We start from the raw sequence: 20802 nt of genomic DNA on the forward strand, positions 1-20802 counted from the left end.
ACACACACACACACACACACACACACACACACACACACACACACACATACACACACCCCTTCTACTATTCAGAATTATCTTAATCCATACTTCCACACAAGGCAGCATAGTGTAGTCAAGAAGACATGAACTCATAAAGTCTAGTAATTAGACCTAAACATGGGAGGGACCTCAGAGATCATCTAATTAATTCATTAATTACTCTAAGGGGGTTGCCCTTATTTTATAGATGAGGAAACTGAGACCTAAGAAGGCTAGCTAAATTGTTCTAAGTTGCACAGGTAGTAAATATTTGAGATAGGTTTTGAACCCGGGTCTTCTGAACATATCTTGATGCTTCCCACATCTCATTTCTGATATTTACTAATTGTAGGACCTTAGGTAAGTCTCAACCTCTCTGAGCCTCAGTTTCCTTATCTGTAAAATAAGGATAATAATACCTTTAGTACTAACCTCTCAGAGTCCTTATGTGGTTCATGAGAGCTAATATATGCAAAACTTTTTTCAAATTTTAAAGTACTACAGAAATGGCAGTAGTGTTGTTCCTTATTCTAATTATACTTGATAACTATTATTTTCCTAATACAGACAACAATTCAATAGACGTTTATCTATCTAACCTGTTTGTTTCTTTATTTATTCATTTTGAGGGGATGTCTGGACCTACTTATGATTTTATCAGTGCAGGGAACTCCCTATACTGGAACAGAATATGTGTGTCCAAAAACAGGCCTACCAAGCCTCCACTTGGACTGGAATCAGGAAGGCATATTGTGCATGCTTTAAGGACAGAACCCTCATTGGTCAGTGCCCTGTCACATTGCTTTCTACATGTATCTATTTATTCATAGCTATACTATATAATATAGTTGTATGTGTGTCTGTGCAGCTCCTTTTCTAGTTAGCAGGGATGTATAGAAGCTGGAGATGGCCAGCATGGAAATCCCCCAACATTCTTCTTGATTCTCCAGGAAATAACTCTCATATGGACTAATGTAGTCACACTAATTGACAAGTTTGCTCTACTCTGTGTAAATGCCTGAGGGCATGGACAGGACTGAAACATACCAGATAGGATGAGCTGGACAGAAGCCCCAAGCAAGGCTCCCCCATAAGCAACTATGCCAAAAAGTAAAGATGTGAGCATAAACCTGGCATGGAGGCAAGTAGAGCCACCACTATCACTGCCATGGCAGCAATGTTGGGGCACCAAGACCAAAGAGCTGTAACTCACCATCAGCCATACCTCACTCTCACTTAAGAATCAGCCCATTTCTATGATTCCTTTTCAAATCATACATTTCTTGGATGATATCTTTTATTCAACTACTTATATGCAAGCTACTAGTAGTAAAATGCAGCAGACAATTTATGCCTTTGCATTCTCTTTGAGCTACGTACGGTTTTGATTCTTCAAATACTGTGGTGTTCCATGACTCATAACTATATAGCAGGAGAGGATTTTTTTTTTTTAAACCAGATTTGTGATTTCTTTACCACAAGGAGCTTAGGCTGAGCAATTTCCTCCTACCACAGCAGATGGGCACCTTCTCTGCTACTTAGAGACTCAAAGAATTGCCTGAGGCAGAGAGGTTATGGGACTTACTCAGGGCCATCCTGGCAGTGGGTGTCCGAGGCAGGCCTGAAACCCAAGTCCTCCTGAGTCCGAGGGCAGCTCTCTAGCCACTAAGTCATGCTACCTTTCTGGGAGGACACTAATGTTTAAAAGATACATTTTTGAGTCAGGATTAGCTTGAGATCATTGAAAGCTCTGTGCTATTTCTCAGATGGAGTCTAGCTCTCTTTCTTTCTCCTACTCAACTCTGGAGCCATCGCACTATCTACTACAGTATATATTTGTATATGAATGTGTATATTATATGTATATATGTGTATATATATATATGTATATGTGTGTATATAAATAGTTATCCCTTCCACATTGTGGGGATTAGGGATGTGGTTCTCCTGCGATCTGGAAAATCCATGTAAAATTTTTTGGCCCTTCCTTCATACCAGAGTAGGGGTCTGAATTATTATGATATTAAAAGGTAAAATGTGTTATTATACAATACTATATATGTATGTATATATACATTTTATGCATTTCTGAGTTTCTAAACTTTTTCTGTGATATCTGCTACCTTTTGTGTGTCATCAGTGGCTTCCACAAAACTTCCCCCCACACACACAAACTCCCATTTAATTTCTTTTTTTGTTTGTTTTAAAATATGAACAATATTTTTTTAGTGTAAACAATGTGATTGAATATCTTCACTTTTTTATTTTATTTTTTCCACTTAATAGTATTTTATCTTTTTAATTACATGTAAAGATAGTTTTCAACACTCACTTTCATAATATTTTGAGTTCCAAATATTTTTCTCCCTCTCTCTCCTCCCCCCTCCCCAAGATGGCAAGCAATCTGATATGGGATATACATTGAACATATTTCCACATTAGTCATGTTGTGAAAGAAGAATCAGAATAAAAGGGAAAAAAACCATGAGAAAAAAACAAACAGAAAAAGCAAAAATAGTATGGTTTGATCTGCATTTAGACTCCATAGTTCTTTGTCTGGATGTGGATGGCATTTTCTATCATCCTATTTAGTTTCTTTTGTTTTTTGTTTTGTTTTGTTTTTGTTGTTTTTTGCTTTTTTAGAGAGCCAATTGGGGTTAAGTGACTTGCCCAGGGTCACACAGCTAGTAAGTGTCAAATGTCTGAGGCTGGATTTGAACTCAGGTGCTCCTGACTCCAGGGCCAGAGCTCTATCCACTGCAACACATAGCTGCGCCCCCCCTTTAATATCTTATGCCAACCTGTGATATATTGAATCTATGATGGTGAAAGGCGGGATATGGAAGGGATAACTATATTTATATGTGTTGTTGTGTTTGTCCTTCATTCTTGAAGAGGATCATGACATCAGGGAGATGATGACATGACTTGCAATTGACTTTGATTTTAGTAGGGAAGGCTGTGCAATGTCACCAGCCTCTTTTTCTCCTCCAGAATCATCTGGGTCCAGTGGAGAGATATAGATCAGAATGATTGGAGATGGCCCTGAATGCAATGGGAGACCTTGGACTTTTTAAGCTAAGGTCTTCTCAAGTGCTCACTTTGAGTGACGCAATGCCCATTCAGTGAATAGGCCTCTTTAAGGAGTGAGTTAAGGGATGGCCCCTTTAATTCAAAAAAAAAAAAAAAAAAAAGGAAAAGGAAAGAAATCAAACCAGGAGGGGAAGACCCTTAAGGTTGCTCACCAAAAGAGAAACAGTTTCTATTTACATTCACTCTGAGCAAGGAGGGCCCCAAAATAACCATTAAGGGGTGCTTGGGCAGGGACCTGTATGTACACAGGGACATGTGTGTGTATGATTTTAAAATTAATTATGATTTAATAGAAAAATGATTTTAAGATTGGTTATCCATGTGCAGTCTATGCATAATTTTCTCTTAACCAGAATATTAATAAAAAAGAACCCTTCTGTTCTGGTATGGACCTAACTGAGGCCAGTACTTTGGTAGTTTAGGTTTAATATTGAATGAAGAGAAGACATACATAGATAATTCAACAGTTAACAAAGGGAGATTTACTTAGCTGTAGCAGGAGGAGAGGCATTGAAGATGTCTCAGATTGATTTTTAACTGGAAGAAGTTCCCTAGACTGAGGTGTCCACAGTGATTAGAGAGAGCCTCTGGTGATCCTCATGGCTGCTTCATACTCAGAAACCAGGAAGTGATGACTACAGGCTGAGCCTTTATTTTCCCCAACCAACCAATAAAAACTGGCCTTATGGGGAGAGGGATTAGGATATTGCTCCTATCACAATCCCTTTCTGCAACTCTGCCTGGATTGTAGTTTGTTGTTCAGATGTTTCAGTCGTATTCAATTCTTCGTGACTCCATTTGGGATTTTCTTGGCAAAAATACTAGAATAGTTTGCCATTTCCTTCTCCAGCTCATTTTACAGATGAGGAAAGGGAGGCTAAGAGGATTAAGTGACTTGTCCAGGGTCATATAGCTAGTGTCTGAAGCCAGATTTGAACTCAGGAAAATGAGTCTTCATGATTTCAGACCTGGCCCTCTTTCCACTTCACCACCTAGCTGCCCAGATGTAGGCTACTTTGTGTGTATTACACATTCTTTAATCAACCAATCAATAGTCTCTAACCTAAGGACCCCACTCCTCAGTTTGTTATTTGGAGGTTTATACAGGGAAGTGGACAATAACTTTCTCCCCAACATGATGGAGAATGTTGTGCTTAGCTATTCCACCACTGGACACAGAGAAATTCAATGTTAGGGAGGGTCTTTTGTGTATAGGTGGATCAAAAAAGGAGAATCAGTGGTTTCCTGTAACTTCTCAAATTGAGAACCTTGGGGAAGGAAACTAGTCTAAAATAAGGTTGTAAATATTTTTTTCATAAAATGGTGGCCCAAATAAGGGAAACTTTCTAAAGTAAAGGTAAATCTCAAAGAAGTAGATAGCTGTAGAGAGATAACAGAATTTGCCTACAGCCCTAAGTATCAGAGATGAAGATTACTGATGAACAAAAGAGCTCCCGCAGGGGAGGTTTCCTCCCATTGGTTTCCATCGAAGTGGTCTATGACAATTCATGGGGTTATGACCCACATAGGGGGTTGAGAAAAATTTGACAACAGTAAAAGGTTTCTGAAAATTAATTTTCATTAATTTTCATTAATCAAATGCTTAATGAATCCAAAGTGTTTCTGGCAATGCTTGCCAGTGTTGCAATGTGAAACTTCACTGCAGCTTTGGTTCTGAACACATAGCATGTGCACGTTGCACTGTATATGCCCTCAGGCCACACAACTACAACAAAGCCAACTAATACTGCCTAAACATGAAAAAGGAGTCACAAGTGGAAAAAGTTTAAGAAGCTCTGTTCTATGTAAGAAAAGAAGCTAACTATTTGTGGGGCCCTGTTTCCCAACATGAAAGTCATTTGGCACTGCTGGGGTTAGATGCTGGAATGCCCGTAGTCATGATGAGGGTGAGCAAGTATGAATTCACTGGGACCCCAAACACCTGGCTGAAGATCCAACTGTGTACCATTTCATAGATTCTCAGAATGTCAGAGCTGGAGGGGACCTTAGAGATTATCTAGCCCAATCCTTTCATTTTATAAAAGAGGGAAGCTAATGCCCTATGAGTTTGTAACTTGTCTAAGTTCATGCTGTTTAATGGCAGAGCTCTGATTTGGGCCCAGGTTTTCTGACTACAAGTCCAGTGCTCTTTCTACCAAGTTAGGTTCTCTTATAGAATGTTAAGAGATTTTGGCACTTGTACTGAAAGAGCTCAGGTTTTCTGCATGGCAGATGGATGATTAACAAGGAATCTCAGAGGCAGTCTAGTTCAGGCATATGAAATAGTTGTAAGGGCAATGCTGTTTTTACACAAGTTGATATCTACACAAACTGGTTCATCTGTTCTTGGACAATTTTCAAATTAAAATTTATCTTTAAGGCTCTCATCTCTTGACCTTTCTCTTTTACTTTTCAGTGTGGTAAAGTGAAAAGGGCACTGTAGCTGAGAGTCAGGAGATTTAGATTTTGGTCCCACTTCTTTTTCTAGCTCACCATGTGAGTATGGGAAAAAATAAATAAACCAAATAAAAACAAAAATTTGTCCTTTCTAGGCTTCAGTTTCCTCATCTGTAAAATGGACCAGAGGTTGAATAAGATGACATCTATGGTCCATTACCATTCTACAGGTCTATGACTCTATTAAAAGGAGCAAAGGGGGCTCAGATCCAGGGCTAACAAGAGGGCATTAAGGTTCAATAGAAAGCTTTACTGTAAGAGGTAAACCATTATCTGGGAGAGCCAATGTGTTCCAAATTTCTTCGATTACTATGAAGTTGTATGACATGGTTGCTGATAGCCACCAATTGACCAGTTCTATTTATGTAAAGGACAAATAGAAAGAATAATGAACTTCGTCAGAAGAAGTGGTCCCATATTCCAACAGAACAGATCTTACTTCTGGAGACTAATGAGACTAGCCATGTGAGCCTGAAGGTAAGGCCAAAACCCTTTCCAACCCCCTTTCTTTTTAAGAAAATCAAGAATGGGTTAAATGTTTCTGTGCATAATCTCCTAAGGCCATAGCCAGGGCTAGACAAATGCATTACCTTTCCTCTGCCTAACTTTTGCCAACAGAAATTTTTTGATATTTGCCCCCCTCAGGGCCCTGCTCTCTGCTTTTCTGGATGGAAACTAATTAATTTGATAAACTTGTTGGTGCTGGTGCTGTGTTAGTAGATGCTCATGGCTTAGTATGTTATGTTTCTCAGGTAACATATTTGCATTTTAATAGTAGCTTTCTGTAGATTCTGAGGTGAGAATTTCATTCAAGGGTGCGCTGGTAAATGTTTAACAGCCAACTGTCAGAAAAAATTATGTAGGACACACTTTAAGTTTAATCTGTTATTAACATTTTCTCCATCACTTTCTTAAGACTAGAGTGACAACTGATAAAACAATAAATCAAGCACTTATTTGTAGCATTTGCCTATTTCACCCTGAAAATTTGGCTCTCAGGAACCTGTGTGAGCTGGCTCTGGCATATCCTCGGGTCATTCTTTACAGAAAATCAGTGCAGGACATTGCTGCCACACTAGGGCATTTGTTTCTCTTAACAAACCAATCAAACAAACCCTAAGCCCCTCAAAAACCACCTATTCCAGCAGGGCCTAACCTGTTCAGCAATGACCATTGTAGCCTGATCAATACTCTCTGATAGCCAAAAGATGTCACTACTCCGTGATCAGTGTTGTCAGACTTCATTCTCCTCCTGTGGCCCTCCAGCTGCTCAGAGCCTCCCTCCCACTTCTAGCTCCACACAGGTGTACCCTCCTCTCATCAGTGTCTCTTGTTCCAAAATGGTGGCTTCTCTTCCCTGACCAACATTTTATCTATTTTTATTTTTATCTATAGATCTATATCTATATCTATATTTATCTCCATATATCTCCATATCTCTTTCTTTGTATACATATATTTATCTATAGTTGAGATAATACTTATCTCAACTAGGTATTAAGAGGAAAACAAGCTGATTAAACTAATTCACACTGAGGTCTAAACGAATGAGCCTGCCCCCTTAATTTTCCCAGAGATGTTGGCATTTTTCTAGTGGGAACCAAACTGAATGTTTGATGGTAGAAATGCCCCAAATAGAGTAGTTTGAGTAGGATATAAGATGAATTTTAGGGGCAGCTAGGTGGCAAAGTGGATAGAGAGCCATGCCTGGAGTCAGGAAGACTCTTCTTCCTAAGTTCAAATCTGGCCTCAGACACTCAGTAACTGTGTGACCCTGGGTAAGTCACTTAACCTAGTTTGCCTCCATTTCCCCATCTGTAATATGAGGTGGAGAAGGAAATGGCAAACCACTCCAGTATTTTTGCCAAGAAAACCCCAAATGGGGTTATGAAGACTCAGACATGACTCAGCAACAACAATAAGAGAAATTTGGGAGTAGGAGTGAGGTGTGGGTGGAAACCTTACAAAGCCACTTAGATCACGACTTGTAGGCCAGTGGTGTCAAACTCAAATAAAAGTGGGCCAGTAAATCATAAATAAGCATCCCTGTGGGGGCATATTAGCTTAGAAAACCACGTATTAACATTATTTTTTTGTGTGTTTTAATTTATTTTGTTAAATATTTCACAATCACATTTTAATATGTTTCTCACCTCACTAAGAAGTATTGTGGGTCTCATTCTGCCTTCAGGTTGTGTGTTTGTAGGCCATCCCTACTATACCTATGTACAAGGTCAACTCTACTTCTGCCCCCCCAAAGATCTCTTCAACCACCTGCCATACTATTTGAAATTCCAAGTTTATTCCTTTGGGCTAAGCTATTACTAGACTATAAGCTCCTTGAGGGCAGGCCTAATTTCTTATCTCAACTTCATATCTCTTCCAGCTTCTAGCACAGGACAGTATATATAGTTGGTCCTTAATAAATGTTGTGTTGAGCTGTGTCCTGTTGTCTTGTATAAAGATGTTCCCTTTTTAAAATTAGTTAACATATGTAAAGTGCTTTGCAAGCCAAAAAGCACTACATAAATGTTAGTTATCATTTTCATAATTAGTATTATTATTAAAATGTGCCTGATCCCAGGAAGGGTAACACATTAAGCCATGATAGCAATTAATCTTAATTCATTTATCAGATTATCCAATTACCTTGGAATGAACAATAATAATAGTATTTATGTGGTGCTTTAAAGTCTTCAAAATGCTTTACAAATATTATCTCATTTTGTGTTTGAAACAACCCTGGGAGGTAGGTGATATTGTTATCCCCATTTTACAGATGAGGAAACTGAGGCAGACAGCAGTTGAGTGACTTGTCCAAGGTCATATAACTAGCAATTATCTGAACCTGGATTTGAACTCGGGTCTTTTCTATTCCAGATACAGCACTTTATCCACTGAGTTGCCTTGTTATTTATGGGAATAATAATAGCTAATACCAGGAATAATAATAGCTAGCATTTATAGAGCAATTCAAGGCCTTCAAAGTACCTTACACAAGTCATCTCATTTAGTATGAGAGAGGAATGAGACCCTGGGTAGATAATTTTATAGGATAGAATAGGGAAGCAATAGTAAAGAACATATAGGCATTCATATCCCACAGGGACTTGGGTGGCAGTAGGATTTGGAGGTCCAGAGTCTAGAATTTTACCTGGAAAGAAGGGGAATTGACAGGTGTCTTAGGTGGTCCAGAGGCAAAATTCAAAGGAATCAACTGGGACAGGGAGAAAAAGACCATTACCATCTGTCCAAGCACACAAAGGGTCAAGACTAGTGAGGTCAACCAAGACAAGAAACCCAGGCTAAGAGACTGGGGGGAAAAGGAAAGCCAAACATAGCATCTATGCAATAACAGAGAGATATGGAGGAAATGATAGAATCATATTATTTTATTTTTTTCTGGGTAATTTAATCATTTTATTAATAATGTCTGCACTTTAATAAAAGGGTGAAAGACAATCATGGTAGTGGGCTCACAGTTTATATACCCTTCCAAGAGTAGGTGTTCACCAGGGTGGGAATCAACCCTGATTGGTTAACAATTAATAAGAGAATGAATATTACAATGAGGGGCTGAGTGTGACATCATGTCATCCTTGGACAGAGAGGCTATCTTTATACTCCCAACCCACCCTTGGGCAATTGAGATAAAAGGGTCTGCCTCCGCTCAATTTAGACAAAAAGGTCTATCTGAACTCAAGCTTGAGAATCGTATTATTTTAAAAGAGACCTTAGAGTCACCTACTTCAATCTCCCCTCCACTGCTAAAATCCCTCCTATAATATCTGACATGCTGTATAGTTTACAGGTGACACTATAGAAATATTAATAACTTTTGGTGAATGGAGAGGTCCCAAGAGTAGTAACCTAAGGGATGGATCTGAGAACAGACCACAGGAAGACAGCAGAAAGCACAGAAATTGTGGAGCCTAATTAAAATCTTACTCTTTACCTGCTGCTTAGGACCAGAATTGAGCCAATAATTTAGGATCTTATGTTATTTGCTTAATGCTACATAATCTGTGTAAGACTATACAATCAGAGAGAAGTAGGTGCATCAGGTTGAAATGGGGTGGTGACTAAAGAGGTGGGAAAGCAGAAAGTTCTCAACCGTGGCCCAGGGAAGGCGGGACTATCTCAGAGTTGAGCTATCTTACTGGCTACTCTGAAACAAAATACTAGGTGCAACATTATAGGCAAAATTATACAGCTTCTGTAGTCACAGAAAAACATACTTTCAAACTTGGAAGTTAAGTCAACAAGCCAACAAGGAGTGCCTACTGGAAGCAGCTATGTGGTACAGTGGATAGAGTGCTGGGCCTGGAACACATGAGTTCAAACGTGGCCTTAGACACTCACTAGATGTGTGACCTTGGGCAAGTCACCTAGCTTCTCTCTGCCTCAGTTTCTTCAACTGTAAAATGGGAATTCATAATAATAATGATGCCCATTGTCGAGGGTTGTTGTGAGGAACAAATACGGTAATATTTGTAAAGCATTTAGCACAGTGCCTGGCACATAGTAGGCACTTCCTTCCTACTATGTGCCAGGCATTTTGCTAAATACTGGTGATACAAAAATAGGAAAAAACGAACACTACCACCACCACCACCAACAACAAACTCAGTTACTACACTTCAGAGCTCATAGTCTAATGCAAAGGACCTCAGTAGTCACCCAGTCTCACCTATATAAGAAAGGAATCCCCATAATCCATTTAATGCTCGATGAGCTTGTAGCATCTGGGCGTGATATTATGCCTCTGGAATGAATAACCTTTCCTTTGTACCAGATTGATGAAGACAAGAGACGTGATACCATTACGAGGTTACGTCAAGGAAAATATGACAAAAAGGTAGTTGGACCTCATCCTTCTTTCTTTTCTCTGACCTTTTATTAAGGAGCATGTCTGTGTTTAAGTGATGGATAAGAAGGGATCGCTATGATTCTGGCTATTGGGGCTTCTTTCATATCTTAGCTAAAGCCTGATGCTGAACCTTTAGGGCCAATAGTGTAGAGCTAGAGGTTCCTGAAAATGCTCCAGTGGGGTTCTTCCCAGGGGTGGATAAGGATGGAAAAGGTAAGAGCTCTGTTACATGAGTTACAGAGCTACAATCACCTGGGCATCTTCCCAAGACAGTGTGTGTGTGTGTGTGTGTGTGTGTGTGTGTGTGTGTGTGTGTGTGTATCTGCTTGTGGGGGATGAGAGGGGGAGATAGAGTTCCAGGGAATACTGAGCACTTAGATCAGCTCCACTGTAGACATAGACACTTAACTCTTGTTGAGTTAGGAGTGTTATGGTCCATGGTGGGACCAGTCTTTGTCCAAGCCAAAGTTATGCCACAAGGGCACACCTCCCGACTATAACTGATCCATTCTTGGCAGGTCGTGATCCTTAAAGATCTCAAACACAATGATGGCAATTTCACTGAGAGGCAGAAGATAGACCTGAATAAGGTACGTGATTATCCCCTTCTGAAAACCACATTCTGGGCTTCCCATCATTTTTATTAAGAGCTACTCCATTTATTTCCCTAAAGCCTTAAGGTCACTAAGGGGAGTGGTCAAGGGTGGGAAGAGGAGATCAGGGGCACTGTCAACCACACTCTTCTTCTCACTGGGAATTCCTTTTAGATATTCTTGGCTGGCATAGAGGGGAATGGGTAATGTAAGGGGTAGGGCATGTGTGTATGGCTGAAACAAACTGTTTAATTTGTGAACCAGCTCAGCATTCAAGGTATTCTACTGGATCTCAGACTACCAGATTGGGGGCTAACCTGATCCAGAAGTTGTGTGTGAGATTTGAGAGTGCAGAGTGGTGTAATAGGCAAAAACCAATGAACTCAGAACTGGATTGGAAACCCAGCCCTACTCCTTGCTACCTGTGTTTTAGAACCATAGAATCCCAGAGTAGGAATGGACCTCAGAGGTTATATAGTCCTGACCCGTACCAAAACCTTAAACCCTGGATTAAAAGAACCTCCAACAAGCAACAGATTGGCAGTCTCCAGAGATGGAGAACTCACAGTCTACTCAGGCAACCTCTTCCACTTTTAGATATCTCTAATGGAAAGAATTCTTTCCCTCATAGCAAACACAAATCTGTCTCCTTGTGACTTTCTGTTCTCTGGAGCCAAGCAAAACAAATCTAATTCCTCTTCCATAGGCCGATCGTTTAAATATTTGAAGCCATATCATGTTTCTTCCCTATTAGTCTTCTCTTCTATAGGCCAAACATTCCCATTTCCTTCAACTAATTTTCACTAATTTTACCATCCCTGTCACCTTTCTCTTAGTATATGCTAGCCTCAGCTTGAAAGCCTTTAAAAATATATTCCTTGTAGCCAAGATTAGCAGGAAAACAGAAAGCTGGGAAAAATTTTTTTTATAGCAAGGTTCTTTGATAAAGGCCTCATTTCTCAAATATAGAGAACTGAATGAAATTTATAAGAATAGAAGTCATTCTCCAATTGATAAATGGTCAAAGGACATGAACAGGCAGTTTTCAGATGAAGAAATCAGAGCTATCTATAGTTATATGAAAAAATGCTGTAAATTACTATTGCTTAGAGAAATGAAAATTAAAACAACTCTGAGGTACCACCCCACACCTATCAATTGACTAATATGACAGAAAAGGAAAATGATAAATGTTGGAGGGGATGTGGGAAAATTGGGACACAAACGGTGGAGTTGTGAACTGATCCAACCATTCTGGAGAACAATTTGGAACTTTGCCCAAAGGCCTATAAACTAGCAATACTACTTCTAGGTCTGTACCCCAAAGAGGTCAAAGAAAAAGGAAAAGGACCTGTACATACAAAAATATTTATAGTAGCTCTTTTTGTGGTGACAAAGAATTGGAAATTGAGGGGATGTCTTTCAATTGGGAAATGGATGAACAAGTTGTGGAACATGATTGTAATGGAATACTATTGTGCTATGAGAAATGACGAGCCGGATGATTTCAGAAAAACCTTAGCAGTCTTACATGAACTGATGCAAAGTGAAATGAGGAGAACCAACAGAACATTGTACACAGTAACAGCAATATTGTATGATGATCAACTGTGAATGACTTTCTCAGTAATACAATGATTCAAGACAATTCCAAAGGGCATGATGAAAAATGCTGCCTGCCTCCAGAGAAAGAACTGGTGGAGTCAAAGCATACTATTTTTCACTTTATTATTTTTTTTAGTGTAGGTTTTTTTTTGGGGGGGGTCTATGTTTTCTTTCACAACATGACTAATATGGAAATATGTTTTGCATGATCACACATGTGTGATCATATTGGATATCTATATCAAATTGCTTACCATCTCAGGTAGAGAGGAGGGGAGAGAAAGAGGGAGAAAATTTGGAGCTCAAAATTAAAAAAATGTTAATTGCTTTTATACACAATTGGGAATAAATAATAAAATCTTATTTAAAAAATAAAATATGGTCCTCAGAACTTAACACACTACAGATGTGGTCACAGCAGGGTAAGAGCATACAAAGATAAATACAGTATACAAGAGTATACAAATACAGGACCCTTGCTCTGGATACTATGATTCTATTAATGTAGGCTAGGATTGCACTGACTTTCTTGGGCACTATATCATTCTATTGATTAATAATGTGTTTGCCCTTCACTAAAACTTCTAGATCTTTAAAAATTAAACTAATGTCTAGTTGTGTCTCTCCTGCCTCCTTATCCGTGCCATTGATTTTTTGAATCCAACTAGAAGAATTTATATATTTATATATATATCATTTTATGATATTACCTTATCTGCAAATATGAAAAGGTAACTCTGAGATCTCTGAGGTTCCTTCTAGCTTTGAATCCTCTGAACAGGTATTCATATATTTTATGATATTTGACCTCATTATCATGTTTAATATAAACAGAGGAATTTGGGATAAGAAGTGAGTATTTAATTTTATTAAGGGGTTTTTTAAAATTCAGTTTTATTTTAGTTTCAAATTCACATTCTCTTCCTGCCAACTTCTTACCACCTTTCATACCCATTAAGAAAGCAAGAAAAACAAAACGTATTACAAAAATGTAGAGTCAAATAAAACAAATTCCTTCATTGACTTCTGTTTTTTGGGGTTTTTTTTTGTTTTTTTGTTTTTTCTGCTTTTTGTTGAGGCAGTCAGGGTTAAGTGACTTGCCCAGGGTCACACAGCTAGTAAGTGTCAAGTATCTGAGGCCATATTTGAACTCAGGTCCTCTTGGCTCCAAGGCTGGATCTCTATCCACTGAGCTACCTAGCTGCCTCCATATTTTTAAAAAGTCTCAATCTGTACTCTGAGTCCATCATCTCTCTATCTGGAGATGGAAATCATAGTTCATAATGAAAGAATCCATGAGAATTGTGGCTGGTCATTGTGTTGATTAGAATTCCTATGTTAAAAGACTTAATCATAAGGGACCTCGAAGGAATAAAAAATGTTTTTATGCCAACATATTAGTTACTGGGATTCTCTATTGGGATTCTCTGGATGTTTTACTAAGTATAAAAATGTGTTCTCCTAGTTACTCCAGGTTGACTATTACAACCTGACCAAATTCTATGGTACGGTGAAGATTGATGCCATGATCTTTGGAGTGATCGAATACTGTGAGAGGGGATCCCTTCGGGTAAGGAACCAGTCTTTTCAGATCCCTTCTTTATTCAGCTTCAGTACTTTACTATGGTTCTGAAAGAGAGAAAAAGCCTATCTATTGATGGAGTCTAGGGAAAGCTGGTATAAGGGACCTTCTAAATATGAGTCTTATGGATTTTGGAGACTGGAGCCTTGATCTACCATTCAGCTGATTATGCAGCAGATTTTAAATAATCAGTCTCTCTGGGTTACTTGAACAAGAAACACAAGTAACCAGATGAGGGTTGCAAAAGAATGGAGAGGGGAAATTTGTGTGGTTTTCCATCTTTTACCTATAGTGAGGGATTAGAACCACACTGGAACCTTTATAAGCTCTGGGGATCCCTATTCCAACTCTTACACTGACAATCCAGATCCCCAGAGAACTATGGCTACATTACCCTCTCAGTGTTATAGGTGTGTACCTGTGAGGGCCAGTGGGTGGCTGTTTTTTTTTTTTTTAAATTTTAAATTTTTTTATTTTTTAGGCAATTGGGGTTAAGGGACTTGCCCAGGGTCACACAGCTAGTAAGTATCAAGTGTTTGGTCTGAGGCTGGATTTGAACTTAGGTCCTCCTGACTTCAGGGCCAGTGCTCTTATACACTGTGCCACCTAGCTGCCCTGTGGCTGTCTCTTAATTCTATTGGGTTGAGCCACCCTTCTGCTGTTACCCCCAATATTAACTACCAGCAATTAGTACTCAATATCATTTAACCCAATAACATCAATTAGCTTTTACAAACTCAGATATTTACCGAAAAGACATAACAAAGAACAAAAGTTACAAAACATTTCCCACCTCCAACACTTGAGGGCGTGCTCTCCTCTGTATCACCTAGGTCTCTGAGGAGAGTAGGCCAAAATTTAAAGTAGTTACCCTGAGGATTCATCCTCACTCTCAAATTTGTCATTACTGTTGGCTAAGTCGGCCTCTTAGCTACTGCTGGGTTTGGCGCCCACTCCTTAAGGCTATGCTGGTGACTTGGTTCATGGTAAATGCTGACTTGGACTCCTATCACTGGACTTCCACTATTTCCAAGCTCACAGTATGCTCCAATATTCTTTCTCCTAGAAGCAGGAAAAAACAAACAAACACAAAAGGGTAAGGAGGCATATATTCAAAGGACTATATATCGGTCCTACAGAGGAAGGGCATAAGAGACTTACCACATGCATTAGTGATAATGGTTTATGGTTGTCTTTTTTTTAAAACTTTATTCTTCCATGGTTTAAGTACTAGAATTAGATTTTTTTTTTATTAAAGGAGAATGGTAGGATGCTTTCTTTGTTGATATTTTTAGGAATAATTTTGTATCATTTAATTGATGAATTTTATAATAGTTTTTGTTGTTGTTTCTACTGTTTGGGAACCTTAGTTTAAGTGTGGCACAAGAAACTGAACATGGAGCCACCTGCTTATGAAATGGCAACTCTCTCATATATGAATGGGCTGTACTCAACCCTGTCACAGAAATAAAAAGATAAAGAAAGATCTAGAAGCCGTATTTTTACGGCTACCTTGTAGGCCTTCCAAGTGATCAAATACACTTTGACAATTTTTTTAAACTCTTCTAGAAAACTCTAGGGTATATTGTCCCATTCCAGTCTTTGCTATTCAAGGCACCTTCATGTGGAGGTTTTTTGTTTTTTTTTTAATAAATTAAGAGTAACATTTTTCTTTGCCACCAATAACCCTTCTCCTTTTTCATATCACTTAGGAAGTTTTAAATGATACAATCTCTTACCCTGATGGCACCTTCATGGACTGGGAATTTAAAATCTCTGTTATGTATGACATTGCCAAGGTAAGTACATGGCTTGCTAACATTAAGCACGCTTCTATAAGTTACCTAGAGAAAAATGTATCATGTTATCATCTCTACTCTATGTTCAAGTCATCATACTTTTCAGCCTAGATATTAAGTCAAATAAAATTCATTCATTTCTCATCTTTGTATTGAATGACTGGAAAAAATAATCCCTAAAACATACCAAATAAAGTTTATACTTTCCTAACAAGTTAGTTCTCTAAAATTTGCTATGCCCTTCTGCCTTTTGAAGTGTGATTGGTGGTATAGTTTCTGAATATAATATTAAGTAGTATATGAATGATGGATTGATGATATGTAACAAATTAGGCAGAGAGTAGTACCCTTAAATGGCAAACAGAGCAGTGAGGAAACTCAATTTGGCATAAAATGACTAAGAACCAGGTGAAAATCTGCATACACAATAAAATGTTGGCTCTATCAAAACAGAGTGACTGGATCTGATCTAAATTCTGGTCCTCCCCTGGTGCCTACCATGTTATTCTGCATACAATAGTCCATTCCTTTTCCACTGGGTTCTCCAAATCACTGCTGTCTTCATCATGGACTACCATAACCTCCTATCAAGACCTATTCTGATCCCCCCAGTGGCTAGTGCACTACCCTACACAAATTATGGTGTATTTACATTTGACATATTTTATTTTTACTTCTCTGGTTAAAGTTGTTCCCTCAATGGAATGTAAGCAGAATATAAGCTCCTTGAGTACAGGAACTGTTCCATTTTTGTCTTTGCATCTTGGCACCTGTCCCTCATCTAGTGCAGAGTGGGAGATTAATAAATGTTTGTTGAATAAATGAATAAACAACTAGCATAGTGCTTTGCACATAGTTGATTTTTAGTAAATATTGGTTTAATTGAATATGTTTATAGGTTGGAGGTGGGAGAGGCCCTACAATTTTACTAGGTAAATTTCTTGAAGAATATAGCAATGGAGACTACATTAGCCCTTGAATAAGCTCTGGACCTGAAAAAAAAATTTTCTTTCTAGGGAGTAGTCATAGTATAGTGAGGAACATAATGGGCAGTGAGTCAGAAGGTCTATTTTTAAGTTCCAGCAGAGTGACCTTAAAGCAAAGTGCTTTCTTCAGTCTTGTTTCCTAATCTTTGAGAAGAGAAAATCATGTAGTAGAGAAAACCCAGGACTGAAATCTGGGTTCTAATACCAGTTGTTTGGCCTTGTTGTTGTTGCTCAGTCATTTCAGCTGTGTCCAACTCTTTGTGACCTTATTTGGATTATTCTTGGCATTGGACATTGGAGTGGTTTGCCATTTCCTTCTCCAGCTCATTTTACAGATGAGGAAACTGAGGCAAACTGGGTTAAGTGACACAGCTAGTAAGTGTCTGAGTTTGGAGTTGAATTCAGGAAAAGGAATCTTCCTGACTCTAGGCCTGGCGCTCTATCCACTATGCCACTTAGCTCCATCTATAATAAAACCTACCGTACTCTCCTTTGGCCAAACCATATCTTGTGCTTTATATTCATTTCTGAGTGCCACATTTGAGTAATAGCATTGATAAGCTGGAGAAGGTTCAGAGGACGATGAACAGGATAGTGAAGGACCTTGAAATCCTGCCCCATGAGTATGACTTGAGGGAACTGGGGATGTTTTGTCAGGAGAAAAGAAGACTTGGTGGGTTAAGAGCAGGAGGTACAATACAGGCATCTTCAAGAAATCAGAAGGCTGAGATGGGGAACATCAATTAAACGTGTTCAGTTTGGTCACAGAGGGCAGAACTGGGAACAGTGACTGAGTTGTAGAGAGCTAAGTTTAGCCTACAAGTAAGGAAAACTTGCTAACAATTAAATTGAACAGACAGCCTTGGAAGGTGGTTTGTTTCCTCTCCTTGGAAGTCTTCAAGCAGAGATTGGACAACAACTTATCAAGCAGATTGTAGAGAGGACCCCTGTCCAGGTACAGTTCAGACTAGATAGACACTAAAGTCCTTCCACCTGGAAGATTCTGTGATTCTGTGACTTGCCCAAGGTCACATAGCTAAGAAGTAGCAGACCTATTGTGTGAATTTAGGTGCTCTGATTCCAAAATTTACAATTCTTTCCACTATATCATACTTTCTCTTTTAATAGGTCCAGGACAAAGGATTAAAAATATATATATAAAATACCAGATCATCAGTAGGAAGGTAAACATACTTCCTTGGCTAAATTCCAATTCTTTCCCAACTCCCTCCCGGGAAAGAATGAAAAGCACTGATTAAGCACTTATTACACGCCAAGCACTGACCTAAGAGCTAAGAGATTCAGGTACTGGAGATATGGTCCCTGCCCTCAAGGAGTTTACATTCTAATTAGGGAGGCTACACCTATGGAGAAGTAGAGGCTAGGAAGGGATGTTTTGGTTTGGTAAATCACAGGAATGAATGGACTCCTCCTAGTATCTATGCAGTATTGATTTGATTACGTTTCCTCAGTCAGTCAGCATTTATTAAGTGCCTATTATGTGCCAGGCACTGTGCTAACTACTAGATGAGGAAGAGGGGGAAAGGGAGGATGGGGAGTACTTCTTTGGTTACATGGCAAGAAAATGGTCCATTCAGCTGTGAGATTTTGTACTCATTTACTCATCAATTAGAGCATCATAGACCCTAGTGTGGGAGTGGCAAAGATGAATGAGTTAAGGTCTTCCTTCCCCACAGGGCAGGGTCTCTGGAGATCCAGTGGTCCAAAGGGTGGATGGCAAGAACTTTGCCAGGGTAGAATGAGATGATAATTTCATGTCTTATGATACAGAAAAGCAGCTATAACACCCCTGGAGACCAGGGGATGGAGAACATAGGACTTCCATGATAGAATGAGGCATAGACTAGGAAGCTTAGAATCATAGATCCTAGAATCAGAAAGAACCACAAGAAAACATTTGGCCCAAATCCTTGCCTCTTAAGTATTATTATGTCCCTTTACAGATTAGAAAACTGAGGTCCAGAGAAATGAAGCAACTTAACAAAGGTCATACACCAAGGAAGTGGTGGAGGAAATTACAAACACCCTTGTCACCTCCCTCCTAGAGCAGTTCTCTTTTTATTATGGAAATTTACTGAAATTTTGTTGATGAGAAATTTAAGTTAAACTATTTATCTGCTTATCTTGAAGATAACCAAGGTTCATTGCATTGTTAGTATGTCACTTAGGCCTTATATTCTCAGAAAAATATGTGTGCAATGCAAGGTGCATAGCAGGTCCTCAATAAATACTTTCTGATTTTAATTGAATTAAATGAACTGAAAAGTTTAATTAACTGAACGGGTAGATTGCTGTATTCATTATTTGCCCTGAACTTGTTCACTATTTTAAAAGAAAAATAAATCTAAAAATAAAATATCTGTGAATTCTCAGTTATTTCCAAGGCTATCAGCTATTTCACTTTTTGTTTTTTTTTCTGTTTGTAATTGAAAAATGATAGGGGATGTCCTATCTGCACTCCAGTAAAACTGAAGTACATGGTCGCCTGAAATCTACTAACTGTGTAGTGGACAGCAGAATGGTGGTGAAGATCACTGATTTTGGTTGCAACTCCATTTTACCTACAAAGAAAGGTCAGTAATTATCCAATTTAACTGTCATTTCCATACTTATTGATGGCTTTATCTCTGGGTTTGAGGTTTTGTTGTTGTTTTTTTTAACAGTCATAGCTGGGCCATTTGTATCATAGAATAGGGTAATGGGAAATCCTATCCTAGGTGGCACAGTGGTTAGAGTACCAGGCCTGGAGTCAAGAAGGCCTGAGTTCAAATGTGACCTCAGATACTTATTAGCTGTGTGACTCTGGGCAAGTCACTTAACCCTGTTTACCTCAGTTTCCTCACCTGTAAAATGAGCTGGAGAAGGAAATAGCAAACCACTCCAGTATCCTTGCCAAGAAAACTCCAAACGTGGTCATGAAGAGTCAGACATGACTGAAAATGCACACTATATATGTATATACATATCCATTACATTATCAATTATACTATTTAGCTGCTATGTGTAAGTAATCACCATTTCTCCTGGGTAAAGCAGGGCTCCTGGGAGCCCATGCTGAGGCCTGTTCCACTGGGACTCATCATTTACGCTTCATAGGAAGTCCCTGAGAGAACATTACATGACATGTGTTCCAGAGGGTGAGCAGAAACTTTCTCTCATTGTCAAATGATGCATCATCCCTTCTCCTCAATAAATCAGGTTGGGTACCTAGGACTCATTTGTTCATATCCTCAATTACAGAAAATTCTAAAGGGTCTTGGGGTCAGAGGTAGCAAGGAGATGGACCAGCTCAAATGTCTTTTCAAGTGCTTCTCCCAATGCTTTGTACTAAGAAGTCTAAATAGGGGCAGCTAGGTGGCATAGTGGATAGAGCATTGGCCTCGGAGTCAGGAGGACCTGAGTTCAAATCCAGCCTCAGACACATAACACTTACTAGTTGTGTGACACTGGGCAAGTCACTTAACCAAAAAAAAAAGAAGTCTAAACAAATTTCATGTGGCACAGTTTTCAATGGCATTCATGCCACATAAAAAAATTCCATTCAGCACAGTTCTTAGACAATTACTGAATTCACAGCCTTCAGGGAGGGACTAGGCCTGGATGTGACAATCATTCCCAAATATAATTATTCATATTCAACAAATGACACTTTACGGTATGTATCATCTTCAGAGCATTATTCTCAGACTCAGAATATATTCACATCTATCCCTAGTTGTTGAATATTCACGGACAGTTTACTTTTTAATCCCACTGGGTCATTAAAGGCCCCTTC

At 38.9% G+C, this 20802-nt stretch overlaps 1 protein-coding gene across 2 annotated transcripts in view; it reads left to right on the forward strand.

Moving 5' to 3' along the window:
• GUCY2C (guanylate cyclase 2C) overlaps nt 1-20802 on the forward strand; it is a 103558-nt gene that overhangs the window by 49744 nt on the left and 33012 nt on the right. For both annotated transcript variants that reach the window (XM_027856420.1, XM_027856421.1), the window contains 6 exons: nt 5943-6048; nt 10367-10429; nt 10960-11031; nt 14105-14209; nt 15934-16020; nt 19468-19600. In XM_027856420.1, the coding sequence (XP_027712221.1) occupies nt 5943-6048; nt 10367-10429; nt 10960-11031; nt 14105-14209; nt 15934-16020; nt 19468-19600 (566 nt within the window). The remainder of the gene's footprint in view (nt 1-5942; nt 6049-10366; nt 10430-10959; nt 11032-14104; nt 14210-15933; nt 16021-19467; nt 19601-20802) is intronic.

The sequence above is a fragment of the Vombatus ursinus genome, unplaced genomic scaffold (assembly GCF_900497805.2).
Source record: "Vombatus ursinus unplaced genomic scaffold, bare-nosed wombat genome assembly UNPS02011431.1, whole genome shotgun sequence".
Taxonomy (NCBI): domain Eukaryota; kingdom Metazoa; phylum Chordata; class Mammalia; order Diprotodontia; family Vombatidae; genus Vombatus; species Vombatus ursinus.